Raw genomic sequence first — 18,679 nt, forward strand, 5'->3', positions numbered from 1 at the left:
TTTGCTTCGCATCTCAACCATCAGCTGAAACAATTCTGTACCAGGGAGTATCACCATCTAGCGTGGAAGGTAGATGCCTTGATCTTCGCCTGGAACACCCTTTTTGTGTATGCATTCCCTCCTCTGCCTCTTATTCCCAAGGTACTGATCAAAATAAGGGGGGAGAGACCAAAGGCCATCCTCATTGCTCCAGATTGGCCCAGACAACATTGGTACCCCTTATTGCGCAGCCTGATTTTACAGCCTCCCAACCAGCTTCCCTGATCTCAGACCTGTTAACTCAGGTGGGGGGGGGGGGTGCTGCACCCAGACTTGCAGACTTTCAAACTATTAGCATGGCTAATACTCTAAAGGCAAACAAGAGGCCCCTGTTAAGCAAACAGGTCCTAGACATTATCACAGAGGCCAGAAGGCCCAGCACCAGAAAAATTTTATACAAGAAAATGGAAAAGATTCTGCTCCTGGAGCCAGTCAAGAGGGGGGCAATACCTCACAACATTCCATCCCTCTTATCCTGGACTACCTAGCGGAGCTACTTAATAGTGGCCCTAAATTCTCCTCTATTAAAATCCACACCTCAGCCATTTCAGTTCATTTTAATACAGAACAACCCCTGTTCTCCCATCTTTTGATTAAGCAATTTCTCAGAGGGGCTTCTAATATCAGACCTCCCAGAAGGCCACCCACTCCAGCTTGCAACCTGAATTATGTTTTGGAAAAACTAACTTTACCACCCATTGAACCTGCTGCTTCAGCAGAACTAAGATACCGCTCCTGGAAAACTGCTTTTCTCCTAGCTATCACCTCAACCAGAAGGGTTTCAGAGCTTCAGGCATTGATGGCCATTGAGCCCTTCATCATCTTCCATGCAGACAGGGTCTCCCTGAAGACTAATCCCTCCTTTTTGTCCAAGGTGGTATCTAATGTAACTCTCAACCAGGCTATACATCTACTCACCTTCTTTCCTAACCCTCAAAACAAGGGGGAAAGAATTCTTCACTCACTAGGCATGCACAGAAAGCTCAGATACTATCTGGACCATACTAAACCCTTCAGGAAAACAGACCAACTACTTGTCATCTTTGCTTTGCCCCAGGGGCAGAGGGGAAGTCCATTTCCAAACAAAGCATTTCCAAATAGATATTACACCATATCCATATCAGCTACACATTGCATGGGAACTCCTCCCCCCCCAAGTCTATTCAAACCCATTCCACTAGGGCAGCCTCCACTTCCACAGCATTCCTCAGAGGAGTTCCCACCAGGGACATCCTGGAAGCTGCCAACTGGACTTCTGCCCATACTTTTACCAAGCATTACCACCTACCTCTATTTTCTAAGGCTAGGGCAGTGTTTGCCTCTGCAGTTCTGCAGGGCTTGCTGAACCATTCCTAGTTCTCTTACTAATCCTACCACCCCTCTCCTCAGCTTTGGGAATCCTCCCACAGGTGATAACTGCAACAGTGAAAACACAAAGAACATAGTACAGTTGTGTACACTTACCATAAATGTAGGTGTTTGAGTGTATTCACTGTTGCAGTCCTGGTTTTCCACCCTCCTTCCCCCTTATATCTTCTTTCTTTAGGGAGACATAAGTTTCTAATGGTGGCTTTTAGCCACCAGGACCACTTGACCATATTTACTTGGGCCTCTAACTGGTTACAGCAAGAAAAACTGATGTAATGGCATTGGCTGCCTTCATTTATAGCACTGACAACCTGACGTCAGGCAGCAAGCGACAGCAGCTGACACAGAAAAACATTGACTCTGGTATTCGGGCCGGCTGAGGGCTACCACAGCAGGGATAACCCACAGGTGATGACTGCAACAGTGAATATACTCAAACATCTACATTTATTGTAAGTGCACACAACTATACTATTTTTGTCAGCATTTAAAGAAGTGCTGATGATTTATATATTGGAATTTTAGCCACAGAAATATAAATGTTTACAATTGCAACCATGATCATGATGATGTGACAAGTTTTAGGTTAATTTACCCTGGGCTTGCTTCCTAGGAAGAAGTAAGGCCAATCCAAATTATCAGTGATAAGAGAATTTACCATTATTAAGATAGTTTTTCAAAGGATAAACATTTATACATTACTACAAAAAGAAAAATTCATATTGTTCTTTTGGGTAATACTTAATGTACAATACAGAAAACTACATGTACATAAAAATCTCTGGGATTCAGAAAGGTTTGCTGCACTGCAGAAGCCTTAACTCGGAAGATTTCCTCAACACAATAAGCCTTTCCAATTTAATTAAACTTTCCTGCTTTAGTTTTATTTATTTATTGACATCTGTTTACTGTAAAAATCTGATTGGGCACATGTTCCCTTTTTCAGCAGAGGCCTAGGGTCTTCCTTGACAATGACTATATTTTGAACAGCAGTCTCACTGAGGAAGCCTCATACTAATATGGCAGCATGGGGTGTGTCTAATGCTAACTGACCATTTGCTGTCTTGCCAAGAAATGGCAGTGTCTCCAGATAAACTCTTCTGAGTTGTTTCTCGAGGAATAAAAAGTGAAGCCATTTTTGATGACATTCACTCTTTCACTCCAATAAAAGTAGTTATGGTACAGGTAAGTATGACTGAGCCATGTGTGTATGTTTGTGATCGTGCATGTATGGGTGGTTGCACTATGAGAGATAAGTATCGTGAAGCTAGGTGTGTGTGTGTATGTGTGTGTGTGTGTGTGTGTGTGTGTGTGTGTGTGTGTGTGTGTGTGTGTGTGTGTGTGTGTGTGTGTGTGCGTGCGTGTGTGTGTCATGGTCAGGTCTGACAGCACAGTGTTCAATTCAGAGACAAGGCAGTAAGAATTATTAAGTTGTTTCTCTGTGCTGATTTATCATATCTCTAAATGAGAGATTTTATCTGTCCTGCTAGTTGATTAACTCACATTAGGCAATTAATGCAGGCAGATCAACTCATCTGAATCTTGCTCAGAAGTCTTGTCCCAATATGCAGATGGTATAAATCACATCATCTCTGTATCTCTGTCTCTACAGCAACAGTTTGATGTTTGCTCTAGTGAAATCAGGTATACGCAAGCACCCTGAATGTTCCATTACTGATCAATGGGCCTAGTTCACTGCTTTCCTGTGAATTCCTACAGTAAGGAAAGAATTTAGTTGTCTATTCACATTATATTTCATTAAAACTACAGAATAACAAAAATAGGGCATCATACAAAGATTAAATAGATTTTTCTACTTTTTTATCAATATATGCAGTGACATAAGGCTAACAAATCAAGATGCTGTATCACCAGTAGTTCTGGTAGCAGGCTGGTGTAGCCAACAGCCAAATAAGACACGTTAATGAAAGAGCTGCAAGAAGTTAAGCTGGAGAAAACATATTCAAATGGCGCAGACTGTCAAACTAAACAAGGCCAAATGTCAAAAACCTTGAACATAAACAATTTCCTTTCAAGTCACATTTTTAATAACTAGGTGCACCTGTGTACTGTTTGTACTGTTTTTAATAACAGCTGTGAAAATGTAAGAAATTGTTAAGGGAAGTAATGGTGTTATCACATAATTTTCTCTCAATTCTCAGAGAAACATTTTTTTTTCCTAACAGAAGGCAAAAAATGAAGCTACACATTTCCATGATGAAAACCTTCTCTTTACAACACAAAATTTATTTGGAGCTGGTACAGAAACAACATCTACAACTCTCCGCTGGGGGATTCTTCTGTTGGCAAAATATCCTGACATACAAAGTAAGGCTATTCACTTACATCATTTATTTAGTTATTCTTATTTCTGACTGGAATTGTGTGAATGCAAGTCTGAAACCATGCTGATTTGTTTAACAAGCACTTTTCATACGAAAAAAAAGACTAAAAAATGTGCATTTTTGTGAAATTTATTTAGTGCAAAATATTACCACTAGAAACCACTTACACACAAAGTGAGTGCATGCCATTACAAAGAAACATTCCTAAATTGTAGCATGCAATAAATGCTGAATTTCTGCATAGCACTTATTTTTTATACCATCCCACAGTTAAATTATCACTTTTTACCATCATCTTAGCTCATACCTTTCTTTAATACACTGATATAAATATAAAAAAATAAATATAATTCTTCAATAGGGTCTATATTGTATTATCGCATGATTACTAAAGTGAACGATAATTAATCAACCCCATGTAAGCGAAAGCTTACAATGACGAAACCTCAGAACAGCGATTTCTTTCCAAGAGGAAAAAAATCACTGTTCCAAAATAAAAAAAAAACAAAAACTTTAAAACATTACATGATGTGGGGCCTTTGCTCCCCCCACACTCCCCTACTTAAATATCCCGACTCCAATATTGCACTACATTGCCGAAAACAGCAAAGTAATGAAAATGGCCAAGCAAATTCTTTCCCAGGGAAGGAATTTGCTGAAAAGCCACTTCGCTATTTTTCCGTTTCGTTCTTTTAGGTTCGATCAAGACGCATTCGACAAAGTGCGTCTGCGATAACGCAATAGTAACCCCTTCAATATACTGACTAAATGCCTCAGTTTTCTGCCTTAATAAAAATAAAACCACAAAAGTATTGAACTCTTCTCTTGCACTTATACTAGGTCCTATTTTCAGGAACATTCCCATTGTCTCCCTCTGTATCTTTTGAAAAGTATTCATTTAAATAAAAATTACATCGCTGTGACATTACTCCTGAAAAGCTGGTTTTCAGTGAGCTCTCAGGCATCTTAAATGTGATCCTTGGAATAGTGAGCCCGAACCTGTTAAACACACACACTCACACACACACACACACACACACACACACACACACACACACACACACACACACACACACACACACACAAAGTCAAGGTTGTAGTACCTCGGAGTGTCCTCCACTCTGAAGTAACTCAGTCTTAGAGTTAAGATATATAACTAACAGCTATGTGAGAGACACAGACTCCTACATCACTGGTGAAAAATGTTATAAAATCATGACAGTGAGTTCAAAATTCACTGCCATTTTTTGCACTCATATTTTATTTTTAAAGCTTCAGGAGTTGTAATCATGAGTTTTGCTCTTCTGATAGGAAGTATTTAAAAATACTGCTGCACAGGGACAATAACATCACATTCAATGTCTTAACAAAAAAGGCAGACATGGCTTGGCCTGGGAGAAAATGACAGCTTAAGTTTGTTCTCTCTTCTCACCAGAACAGTGAATCAGCAAAATAAATGCAGCTGCATTAGAAACTGGGCATCAGAAATCAAATGTAAAATGGCAGGAGAATGACAGTTGGTGCAGGGGACCAAGGAACTTTTAATGAACTGTTTCTTGTGGTCCAGTGGTTCAGGGTTTGATTCCCTCAGCTTCCATTGCCTAATCGGTAAAACAGATATTACTCCTAGGCTGAGTCTGAAAAAGGCCCATATAGAGATCAGTGCTATTAACTGGTTAACAAACCTAAGTAAATAAAGAAAGAAACAAAAATAAACAGGAAAACTGCAGTAAATGGAAAATGAGTTACACACACAGTTCACAGAGGCTAATTCTGAACAGAAGATAATGCAGCTCTCTCAGCACCATTCTTTGATTGTGCTCAACATGGAGACCTACCATTTGAAGGAAGTCTTTCAAACTATACAAAATCAGATAATTGTTACTGTGGAGGAAAATAAGCAGAGGAAAACTGAAATAACAGTAGAATCAGCCAAACAACAAGAGCTAGAGAAGATCTATATGTCACAGATGTTATTGGCTGATTTGGAAAACAGAAGTTGAAAAGGTAATGTGTGAATTATTGACATTTCAAAGAACATAAATGCTCAAGAATTGTCAGAATTTGCAGCTAATCTGGTCAGAGAAGTGATGCAAATACCACCAAACTTTATTTTTAGAATATAATGGATTCTTCAAGGTGGAAAAGGAAAAAAGTCAAACAATCCCAGGGATTTGCTTATGGTGCTCAGTTAATTTCCAACAAGAGACATGATTATTCGATACAACAGGAAAAAGAGGAGTCTGTTGTGGCGACAAAAGTTGTATCAAATTCATGGAGGATTACTCAACAAACCTATGTCAGCATTGAAAGGAAGCAGATTATCTGAAGGGAAAAGTAGCAGAAATAGGGTTCCCAGTGACTGTAGTTCACCCAGTCACACTGATGGTTTCAGTCTAGGATAAGAAAAGAAGATATATTGACATAGTAGGTGCATGGCAGTTTCATAAAGAAGAAAAAAAAAAAAAGAGAGATAAAACTTCATGGAATGTACTGGAACATACCGCGACATATAAAGAAATGGAATGGGAAGCAAATAAATACAGAACAACAATAGAGATGCCAAAGACCAATCCATGAAGAAGAAAGCCAGGCAGTAAGAAAGTACTACAGAAACCACAGACAACACATAGAAAAGCCTTTCAGGAAAGATGCAGAGACTGTATCAGAAGCAAAGGATATCAGGAACAGACTGAACAGAAGGTGTGTTAGCCCAGATAAGCAGATACTTCAAAAAGGAGAAAATAAGTAAAAACAGTTGGAACATCAAACACAGCCAAGTGGGTCAGGCATCTCTTCCTGAAATAACAAAATGGAAGCCACAGTGAACAGTGCTAGTATAGCTCATGTATTTAGGTGATGAGGCAGGAAACCACATAATCACTGGTGGAGAAAAGAAATAAATCAGACTCCCCACAGTCCAGTTGAGAAAATAAACCTCAGAAGTGGAAATTGAGGGACACTTGCAAGGTCAGCTACTGAATTTGTTAATTATAACAGGTACTTTAGTTTACCGCACTGGGTTTGACAAATTGCACAGATAAAGAGACAACAAAGTATATTTAGACAGTATAAGCTGAGGCCCAGAATGAGTGCATCATTTTTTGTATGTAGTGTTTTGATTTTTTAGGGATGATATTCACTCCATGTAAATGGACTTAAAAAAGTGTAGGAGAATATAGAAAGAATAAATAAATTGTAAAATAATAATTGTTAATATACACAGGGGGCACTTATCTGTAACCCTGTAAAGCTCTTGCTTATCTAACATTCAGAGCATAGCAGGTACTGCTACGGTAAGTAACAAAAGGTATGATAAGCTCACAAGAAGACTTTATGTGGCTTAGGTAATCCGGCCACTACACCAACAGTTTGTGAGCAGTTAAAATGCAAATTTATGTATAGATTTTGTTATAGTTGATCTAGAGATTACGTAGACTAAAATCATCATCCTCATTGATTCATTTTACATCTAGACCCTTGTACAAATATAACAGAACCAAAAAGTATGTGTGATATGATGTTTAGAAAATGTGATTTATTGTTTTGATTGTAAAGTGCATTTTGTTAATTCTCAAGTTCATGTTTGTTAACCAGATATACTGCAACAGTAGACGTTATATAGTAAAACATAATACATTCCACCCTCACAGGGGGCACAAATTTAGAACTCTTGTAAAGCTGTGGTTTAACCAACATGCAGATTAAAATAGGCACAATCATGTTAGATGCATATAAAAGCTCTTTATACATAAAGTAACAAATGATATGATAAGTTAGCAATAAGTGCCAGAATGGCTTAGACAGTTAAACCACTGCACCCAGAGCTTGTGAGATGCTCAAATATGAAATAATGTGTGGATTTTGATATAATTCACTTAGAAATTGTATGAATTACAGCCAATATGGCCACGAGTCTGGCTGAGAATTAAATGCTTATTTAAGGTATAATACAATCTTTAAGTGTGTGTTTATAAAATGAGATTTGTTAACTTCAAGGCTTGATACATTATGTTAAAGTTAAGTTTACACTTGATAAACAGATAATCTGCAACAACATATATAATATAATATAATATAATATAATATAATATAATATAATATAATATAATATAATATAATATAATATAATATAATATAATATAATATAATATAATGCATCCTAGAGCATGTATTCTTTTGTCCTGAATGTGTATAAGTTATACTGTATTTTTCTTCTATGTCACAGTAGAGGAAACTGAGGGAAGAAACTATTAGCTGATAGAAGAGGGTATGAAATTAATTTGCATACTCATTTCTTCACTCCCACTGCAAAACAAGTTAAGTGAGTTAACTAGTACCTGGCACAGGCATACAGAATGGCAAAGGGGTAATTCTCCAGCCCAAGGGGGTTATTTCACCAAATTCTAATTAGGATGACCAAGACATAGGTCAGATAAAGGAGGTAAAGAGAACAGGAGGTAACAGAAAAGCACTACATATTAATTACATACCTTGGAACATTAGAGTTTTTTTCTCCCCATAAAATGTAAACAGATTTTCCAGAAGCTAAAATATTCAAAAGTTCAAAGAGTCTTATTACAGGAGACAAAAGTGAAGATAAGGGAGGCACATATGTTGCAACAGCAAGAATTTACATATCTAATGACTGATCATAAAATTGGTGGAGGCAAAAGAGGAATGCTAACTTTCTTCTACAAGAATCTAAAAGTTAAAACTGAGTTATATAAAAAAAACACAAGGAGGATGTGGATTATATGGAAAGTGACGATTTAGAATAGTAAATTTGTGACAAGCAATATATTTGACCCAAGTACTGATGATCCAACATTTTTTTGAGATTTCTTCAATAACTAGAGAGATACAGTAGAAGAAGGAGAAATGCAAGTAATGGGGGAGATTTCGATGTTACTTTGAAACTGGAAATGGATACTTTACATGCTAAAAAGGAAGACAATGTTAAGGTCTGAGCATGGCTGAAGGAAAATATAAATAAACATAATTTGATAGATATATGGAGAGACTTGAAGGGGCTTAGATATCATGCACTTTTAAAAGGACAGTGGTTGCATAAGGCAGCAGACTGAACTATTTCTTTATAGGCAAGAGGAAGCAGATGAAAGTGATACAGATAGACATACTGGACATATATATTTCAGACCATGCCCCAGTGGTCTTAGTAATGTCAACATATTGAAGACAGGATAGAACAGGCACATGGCAATGGGCTTACTACAAGTGGAGAACAAAGAAGTAACAAAATGCATTAAGGGAAAAGGTACAGTTAGTGACAGCAGATAACAAAATTGAGAAGGACAACATGCATATCTTATCATGTGGGGGGCTAAATACAGCATCAAGGGCTTGTATAGCGGCTAAGGAAGGAAGAAATAAACTGATAATGTTGAATTGTACTGTAAAATAAAAGAGCTACATAATTTAATCCTGGGAGATAAAACTATTAAAGCCCTTCTGATGAGGGAGAGCTGGAACAAGTTAATTTAATATGCACAATATAGCTAGAAGGGGTGTTTGGTAGCTTCAGGAAGAGGGGAAAGTGAAGCATACTGTATTGACATACACAGGAAACAGTGGGAACAATATCAGGACAGTATAAAGGTCAATTCAGAACAAATATTACTTCACCAAAACTAGTAAGGGAAGCTTTCAGACCATATTTTGAAGGAATATTGCAAAAGTTTGAGAGCAGACAGATAACTGATTGGTTCCAGAATATAATACATGGTAAGTTAGCAAGGGAGGAAGATCAGGGCAAATTTAACAGACCAATTATATTACATGAAGTTCAGATAGCTATGCAAAATATAAAAAGAGGCAAGGCTCCAGGCCCAAATGGGGTTCCTTTGGAATTCTGTAAATGGGCAGAGATGGTAGTAACATGAGTATTACACGATCGCTGTGAATAGAGCTGGAAGAAATGAATGATAATGGGAGGCAGAGCTGCAACAAGGGCAAATGAAGCCCTGGGCAGGGTAAAGTACAAGGGCCTTAACACCCCCACACAGCCATTCCAGTGTCTCATTACCTGGCTGTCAATCCCCAAGCACCATAAATACTCTTCATACTTGTCAGTGTGCATGCTATTCTCTTATTTACATTTACGATGATTACAGAGATTTGATTTAAAACATTTATTTCAGATTTTATAGCTTAAAACTGATGTCCATTTACTAAAGAAAACAAAACAGTCTCTCACTAAAAACAGACTTAGCATGAGCAATAGTAAACTTCCATTCACTAAACTCACATTTACAGAAAATGCATTAAAACACAAATTCATTGAAAATGCCTTATAACACGCATTAATTGAAAATGCATCTGCCCCTTGGCAGATTATGTTTACATTTTTATACATACACAGCCTCCCAAACCCAGCAATTATAGATACATTGTTATCTGTATCCTTCTCAGATGTCTGTGTCAAAAAATTAACAGTAATAATGACCAAATTCACATTTCACATCTGTTTCATGCAAACACACGGTAGCCAATGTATTCCATCTTCAAACACATACACACACACACACACCAGTGGTGGCTGGTGATTTCAAATCAAAGGTGGGCTGCAGGAGACAGAGGAATGGGCGGGTCAATGGGAATGGTTGTGGCCAATTAGAAAGGGGCAGGCTATACTCAAAACCACAAAAACTGGGATTTTAATTAAATATGCTGCCCTGGGTGCCAAACCATAATTATGAGAGTCCAACCAAAACAAAATGAAGTGGAGAAGAAAAAAAATATTTCAGTGCATTGGCTACATGACAGCTTACTTAATATCTAGATGGAAACAAAAAGGTTGTGAGGCATGAAAAAGTAAATTATTTTTTAAATACATTATTGGAATGCCAGTCAAAATCAAGTATAAAAAAACAAGCAGCACTCAACTCAAACCATTTCTCATTGCACTGCAGTTCTAATTATAATTTATATTCTGCTTTATAAAAGTGCCAAGTAACATGCAGAAAATAGCAATATCTGTGATACTGATTACCCCCACTTGTAAAAATGTTTCTTATCCAAAAAAAGACCTGCTGCCTGAAAACAACTATCTACTTGTTTCATGGGGAAAACATGATCAAAGTAAAACATGAACAGCAAACAACAAACAAGCTCAAGATAAATTGCTTAAATGATTACTGCACAGGTTATGGACCTCACATGATAGATTGGCCTTCTGTTTAGTTTATGGGTAAAGCCTGCAAAGATGACTGCAAGTCTCCAACAAATGTAATGAGCTTCTGAAAATACTGTAACCTTGTCCTATATTACAAATACTGTCATATGCATTTCAATACCTAAGGCTTATACATTATCTAGTTATGTAAATATTCTCTGTGTGGCAACAACAAAAAGGCTTTTGATGTTGATAATTCTTTAACAGTATGCTTATTAAGGATTACTTGCATCTTGCAATCTCAGACAAGCTTACCTGATCGTCATTAAAGCATTGCTACTTAAACACGGAGCAACAGGCAGTGCAACGACATGCATTTTCTGAATAATAAGAAGCATAAATCAACAGTACAAAACTATGACAGAAAACCAGAACATTCTGCAAAATCAAGGCCAGAGGAAAAGCCACTGTAGTACTTGTGTCTACCTTGAATGGGGGATACTTTGCATACTTACACTGCATAACTGCTCCTTGCCTTGCTTGGACACATCCAAAGTCACTACATGGGGGAATGGGGTACAACAAGTATGTCACAATTTGAAATGTCTCTGGCTGACGGTGATGGCCCTGACACATTTTTCATACCTGTCAACCTCAGAGCAAGAAATGTGGAAAAAGCCATGAATAGAAGTGGGACAAAGGCCCAAAAATAAGGACAATTTTAAAATATTCCTCTTATAAACTTAGAAAGATAATAGAATAGTAGGTCTTGCATTAGTATGAATTTTCTGAAGGGTATGAAATCTGAAACTCAGATGTCTGTCATTATTTTCTAACATCAATCTTTAATGATTTGCCAGTAATTTGCCACAAAATTACAATTTTATGAAAAACAGACCAAAAATGTGATGCAAAAATATAAAATAGCCACACAATATAGCTGGGAACCTGTCAAAGAAGGGACACTTTTTTAATATCAGTACTGTTAAATTAAGCAGCTGACAAAATAAGAGAATGTACATGCATTTCTAAAGTAAAAGTAATCTGTAACTCTGATCATTACAATTATTTATTAATTGTAAACCCACCACATTTCTTCCAAAATTGCCATTTTGCGGAGGGATTATTAGTAGGAGAGCAACATTTTGAGCCAAAACACGGGGACAGTTGAGAGGTTTGGATATACCTAATTCTATAAAGTGATTTCTCAACCTCTTAACACAGGAAATATGGACAAGGCCAAATATATTGGGGGAACAAACAGTACTAAAAATTGCCCTTGTATAAACTTAGACAGTTGATAGAATAACAGGTATTGCTTTAGCATGCATTTTTTTGAAGGGTATGAAATCTGAAACTCAATGTCTGTCATTATTAAGTGACTTCATTCCTAAATGACTTGCCAGAAAACCACAAATTTATGAGGAACAGACCAAAGATAAGAATCAAAAATCTATTAATTCTGTGAAAATCTGCACAGTTGAGAGGTATAGTTCAGCCGGGAGAACTGTGCAACAGAAATCCTACACAATGGACTTAGCTCCCTAGGTGTGGACAATAAGTACCCCTCCCAAAAAAGGAAGATCTAAAAAAAGTGATTGCTCCAATTTGGCATCATCTCTTTCAGTAGCATTCAGACTCAATCACTGAAAATATTCAGTAACAAAAAAGTTTGTGCTTGTAGACAGTTGATTTAACTTGTTCCTAATCGAACACATCCAACCAAGAACTGGGAGGGGGCATATCTGAGCTGATCAGATAATCGATAAACACCTTCCTGATTGCATTAAATTATATTCCTTGTATAATACAGTACAGTTGTTAGAGGGCATTTTAAATGAATTGTTTTGAAACTTGTTCTAGTAAACAATGAAACAAAATGCATGCACCAACAATGACAAAACCACAATTCAGAACATTTCCATCATAAAAAGTCTACTCAAACTTCTACATTCCACCAGTATCAGTAAATATGCACAATTTCTGCAGAAGTAAAATTCATCTAAATAATTCCACATTATAGAGATCTGTAACTAAGGAAAAGGTTGCTGCTAGCAAACAACTTTATATTTCTTTGTTTTATCTACAAAAAGTACCTGTTTCCCCTGAGAAATACATTGTCTATGTTACATTAAAAAATGATAAGATAGTAATATTGCAATAGAAAATGGATGGGGAACTGATAACAGGTTGGTTCATAGTTACTAGGTATCTCCACCAAAGAGGACATTCTCAGAACTGCAGCATCCACCCCCCCCTTAAAAGTACAACATAGTACAGTATCAGCAATGCATCTAAATACTGTGGGAGTAGAACCCACAGCCTTCTGCATCAAAAGCAAATATTTACCCTGTTATGCTATTAACAATGCAAGGAGATGCAGCATAAGCAGCACTAAACTTCTTTTCCACTGAAGCTCTCAGCTCCTTGTAAAATGCACTCATCACTCAACTGTATCCCTCAACTTTGCAGTACAAGAAATCTGGAAAAATCCAAAATTTAATGGGGAGGGGCCCAAAAACCAGGGACACATTTTTGCTTGTATAATCTTGGAAAGTTGTCACCACCCTGCATTTCACTGGCAAGTCTTAAACCCAGGACCCTGTGTACTACAGTCAGAGCAATATACCACTAGGCCAAATCAGCTGTTTCTTGAAAAATTGGAAGACTGAAACTTAAATGGCTATCATTCAGTGAATTCAGTTCTCACCATAGCTCTCAACCTCTTAGCACATAAAACCTGGACAAAGCCAATAATAGGCGCATACAGCCCCAAAAATAGGGACAGCTTTCAAGTATTGATCTTATAAACTTAGAAAATTGCTAGAATAAAAGGTTGAAGTCTGAAATTCAAATGCTTGTCATTCACTGATTACAAAAATCCAGAAAAACATAGATTTTATGAGGAACAAAGCAAAAATATGAGGCAAAAATCTCAACAGTTTTCACAAGTGGTGGTGGGTAGGGAATTCAGGCTCTTGCTACCTGTACCCAAGGTACAGGGTTTGAGCCTGAGTAACTCTAGCCACCAGGTATATTTAACTGGGGGTTTTCACACACATACACATCTACCTGTATATTCCTCTCTTGTAGCATCATTTCGCTTAGAGTATATTCCTTGCAGTGAATGGAGTGGTAAATACAAATCCCCCCTTCCCTGAAAGACAGCATCTTTTCTCTTAATATATGAATGCCAAATACAAATCCCCTTTCCCTTCCCGAGAGCCAATCAGTGCACATATGTGTACATGACTGCAGATGTTGCAGTCAAATCTCCTTCCAATCTATGTGGTTACAAACCACATAGACCTCTAGACATCTCTTTGTAATCTGGGCTGGCGAAACGGCAGTCCGGCTGAGGATGCATGCACAGTTCCGATTCAGACTGGTTAAACAGCAGTCCGGATCAGAACTCATCGATCACGCATGCACAGCTCTAGGACTTGCAGCTATCTTCATTGTATAGCTAGGGGGGGCTGCAGTCCTGCAGTCTAATAGCATAAACCACCACTGCCACACACACACACACACACACACACACACACACACACACACACACACACACACACACAGCACACTAGTCCTGCAATGCCAGATTAAAGACTGTTTAAAAATGACCAGATGATATGACCATGATATACATTCATCCACAAAGGGTCCCTTTCCCCCACCAGCAGTTATAGCCACTTTGTTTACTGTGTCCACTCCGTATTTTTATCCCACTAGCAGTTATAGCCACTTTGTTTACTGTGTCATCATCTTCTTTTGGCTGTTCTTGTTAGGGGTTGCCACAGCAGATCATCTGTTTCCATTTCTTCCTGTCCTCTGAATCTTGCTCAGTCACACCAACCACCTGCATGTCCTCTCTCACCACATCCATAAACCCTATCTTAGGCCTTCCTCTTTTCCTGTTACCTGGTAGCTTCATCCTAAGGATCTTTTTCCCAATATACTCAGCATCCCTCCTCAGCACATGTCCAAATCAATGTAATCTTGCCTCTCTGGCTTTGGCTCCAAACCTTCCAACCTGGGCTAACCCTCTAATATACTTACTCCTGATCCTGTCCACCCTCATCACATTCAGTGCAAATCTTAACATCTTTAACTCTGCCACATCCAGCTCTAACTCCTGCCTTTTTGTCAATGCCACTGTCTCCAACCCATATAACATAGCTGGTCTCACTACCCTCTTGTAGACCTTCCCTTTCACTTTTACTGGTACTCGTCTGTCACAAATCACTTCTGACACTCTTCTCCACCCACTCCATCATGCCTGTACTCTCTTCTTCACCTCTCTTCCATACTCACCATTACTCTGAACTATTGATCCCAAGTATTTAAACTCATCCACCTTCATCACCTCTACTCCTTGCATCCTCACCATTCCTCTATCCTCCCTCTCATTCACACACATATATTCTGTCTTAGTCCTGCTGACCCTCATTCCTCTTCTCTCTGTATACACTCCTTATTTTAATGAAGAAATAAATTACATGGTCTTTATTGGTAGCTCTGGATAAACTATATGAAATTTTATAAAGATCGCTAGCATCATACCATATGATTGCACCATGTGCAGTACAGTTTAAATAGAAAAGTATTTATCAGAGCATAAGAACTATTAACCACCCACGTAACATATGCAAAGACAATATGCATAACCTCTGCAGAAGTAAAAGTCATCTGAATAATTCCACATTAAACAGAACTATTACTAATGCATACATTACTGTTGGCAAATAACATTGCATTTCAGTACTTCATCTGTAAATGCAGTGCCTGCTACCATAAAGAATAAATTGTGTGTGCTACAGTTAAAAAAATGGTGTTTTGGTAATATTGTTATAACATTTCCTGGACTAGGTCAGCTGTTCAATAGGGAGTGGCTGTCAAATAATGACCATAATAGATAAATAAAGGTGGAAAGCTTCAAACCCTGCACCCTTGCTGCAGAAAATTGCTCATTAGCTCCTTGGAGCATTAGTCCCCTGAGCTAACTGCCAGAGTAAGAGTTTTTAACTGAATGCTGAAATCCTTTACAATCTGATCTTGTAGAGAAGACTGTATCACAGTAATAAGCAATAATGACTACATACTGGATGCTGAAGAAAGGACAGCTCTGATCACCACACCAAATAATGCAGACTATATGACCTGACAAATGTTAGCCCCTTTGTAGATGATGGAGGCTATAAATTTAATTACTAAAATGCAGCATTTTAAGCTATATTACACATTCCAGGCTTTTTAACAAATTAATTCATTTTAGTGCAATGAATAACGCAAAACAATTAAAGAAGATATAAATGCTGCAGCAGCAACTTTTGTTGAACAACCCACAAGTGATACAGAAATATTACTGCAAACAACATACATTTTTGTGTGTGTGTGTGGGGGGGCTTACATGTGTGGCTGATGCCTGCATCTCATTTTTGATCTCTGTATGTCTTGTCTGTCATCAAGAATAGTTATCCCATCTGACATCTCTCAGTACAGGTCTGACCTTGCTGCAGCATGCATTTCCAGAGTCAACAAAGCCAGACTGGGAACAAATGGAGTCCTAATCAGGGAAATGAATCAGGCCCCCAGCAGCAATATCCCATCACTTGTCTGTCTCTCCACAATTACTATAACCACTATACAACCCTGTCAGTGAATATATTATTTTCTTCTTTAGTTTTACAATTATCACAAAGATTTGGATTTCATTTAAAATCTTTATTTCAAAATGTTACTGACAAAAACACTGACAGGCATTTTCTAAACAAAATAATCCTATTGAAAACAGACTTAGCATGAGAAACATTAAGCACATCTTCCCTTAAAACTCACATTCAGTGAAATGCATCTGGCAACCCATTAAACTACAAGAGACATCATACTAAAATAGCATATAGTGAAGTACTGATTAACATCTATGTGAAGGGTGCAGAAATTCAGAAGACAAATGTGTAATGCATTTTCAAACAGCCTGGACAGCCTCACTGGAGGTAAGTGTCCCTTTTCAGGAGTAGCCCAGGAGTACTCTTTGCTGAAATAACTTGTCAGATACATAAAAGACAGATGAAGGTTGAGGGACTCAATCTACGTACTACAGAAAGCTTCTCTTTAACAACTCATACTGTGTTCATCTGCACTAAGCGCTATCCAAACTGCAAAAAAACAATGCATTTAACAACCATGTGCCTGCAAAATAATAAGGCAAATAACAATGTATTCATAGTTAAACTATTAACATTAATTAAAGATGCTTTAAAAGAGGTAAAAATGGTAAAGCTCCATAGTTAGATGGTTTAGGTATGGTATTATATAGTCTATAGTCTGTTTCTTTTAAATATTTTAGAATTACTGAGTGACGTTTTCAAGATAATACAGGGTGACAAAATATTTTTTCCTCAGAAATTTGCTATAATCTCACTTGTGCTTAAAAAAGGAAATGATAATAAGTTAGTCTCCTCATATAGACCTATTTCATTATTAAATGTGGATTACTGAGAGAGCTTTAGATTCTGTAGATACTTGTTTAAAACTTTAGAAGCATTTGCATTTCCAGAACAGTTTATTGGAATATTAAAAAACCTGCATAGAAACTCCAAAGCATATATTAAAATTGGGTCTTATGTTTCTCAAGGATTCATTTTAAACAAGGGCACAAAACAGGGGTATCCCTTGTCCTCTTTATTATTTGCATTGGTTATCAAATCCTTAGCTAACAGTATAAGAAGCAATGAAAAAATTGATGGGTTCCCAATTAATACAGCTTATCAGTGAAAACTACTGCTTTTTGCAGATGACATTTTATTAACTGTAGGAGATTTAAATTATTCGACTGAAGAAATAGATGAGAAAATTGAAATGTTTCAAGAAGTATTTCTACTAAAATTTGATAGCAATAAAACTGAAACTTCAGTGTTTAATCAATTACTACAAATTAAGTTTAAGAATAAATATAAATATAATTGGGAAGGAAAATAATTAAAATGTTGAGGAATAAAAATCTATCCAGATGTGAGTAAGATTATAATAATTTTAAGAAAGTAATTGAAGAAGTGTTACTGCTTTTAAAAAAATGGAAGTAACGTTTTTTTTGGTTGTTTGTTTTTTTTACTTTTGAGGATAGGATAGTGCTTATTAAAATTATTATATTATCCAAAATGTGTATATAGATAGATAGAGAGAGAGAGAGAGATCGAATTCAATAGCTTTAATACCTGACAAAAAACTTTTAAAGAAAATGAAAAAATGTTAACTTCATTCTTCTGGTATCCTAAAAAGCCGAGGATTGCTTATAAAATTGATATAAGATTATGGGAGTGTGGTGGTATTAGCTTCTGAGATGCAGAATCTTATTCTATTCCTGCAGGTTTTAACTCTATTATAATCTGGATAGACACAACTTATACTACTCAACGGAAAACCATCCTGGAACAGATTATACTAAATTCTTACAAGTTTATAAAAGATGATAAATTACAAATATGTAATAATCCTTTCATCTGTTTAACAACATTTACCTTAAAAGGAAATTCTTTTCGATCTTTAAACTCTGCATAAATGAAATAAATTCTTAAAACAGTCAAGAAATATGTTTTTAAAACTCCATTAATATCAAAATGGAAATGTTTGTCTTTTCCTATTGCACATACCTGTAGATTTAAAGAAACTCAAAACAATGCTAAAATGAGTTTACTAAAAAGGAATGGATTAGTATTATGGTCTGATTGCTTTAAAAAGGGAAAAGTTAACTCTCCACAATATTTAATAAATTAATATAAGTTGGCTAAATCTGCTA

The 18,679-nt window shown here is 36.9% G+C and overlaps 1 protein-coding gene across 1 annotated transcript in view; it reads left to right on the forward strand.

Moving 5' to 3' along the window:
• LOC122816776 (cytochrome P450 2K6-like) overlaps nt 1-18,679 on the forward strand; it is a 668,826-nt gene that overhangs the window by 604,172 nt on the left and 45,975 nt on the right. Inside the window, exon 6 of the mRNA XM_044089794.1 lies at nt 3,597-3,735. Within this exon, the coding sequence (XP_043945729.1) occupies nt 3,597-3,735 (139 nt within the window). The remainder of the gene's footprint in view (nt 1-3,596; nt 3,736-18,679) is intronic.

Source organism: Protopterus annectens, chromosome 12.part0, assembly GCF_019279795.1.
Source record: "Protopterus annectens isolate FY-2018-M chromosome 12.part0, PAN1.0, whole genome shotgun sequence".
In the NCBI taxonomy this organism is placed as follows: domain Eukaryota; kingdom Metazoa; phylum Chordata; order Ceratodontiformes; family Protopteridae; genus Protopterus; species Protopterus annectens.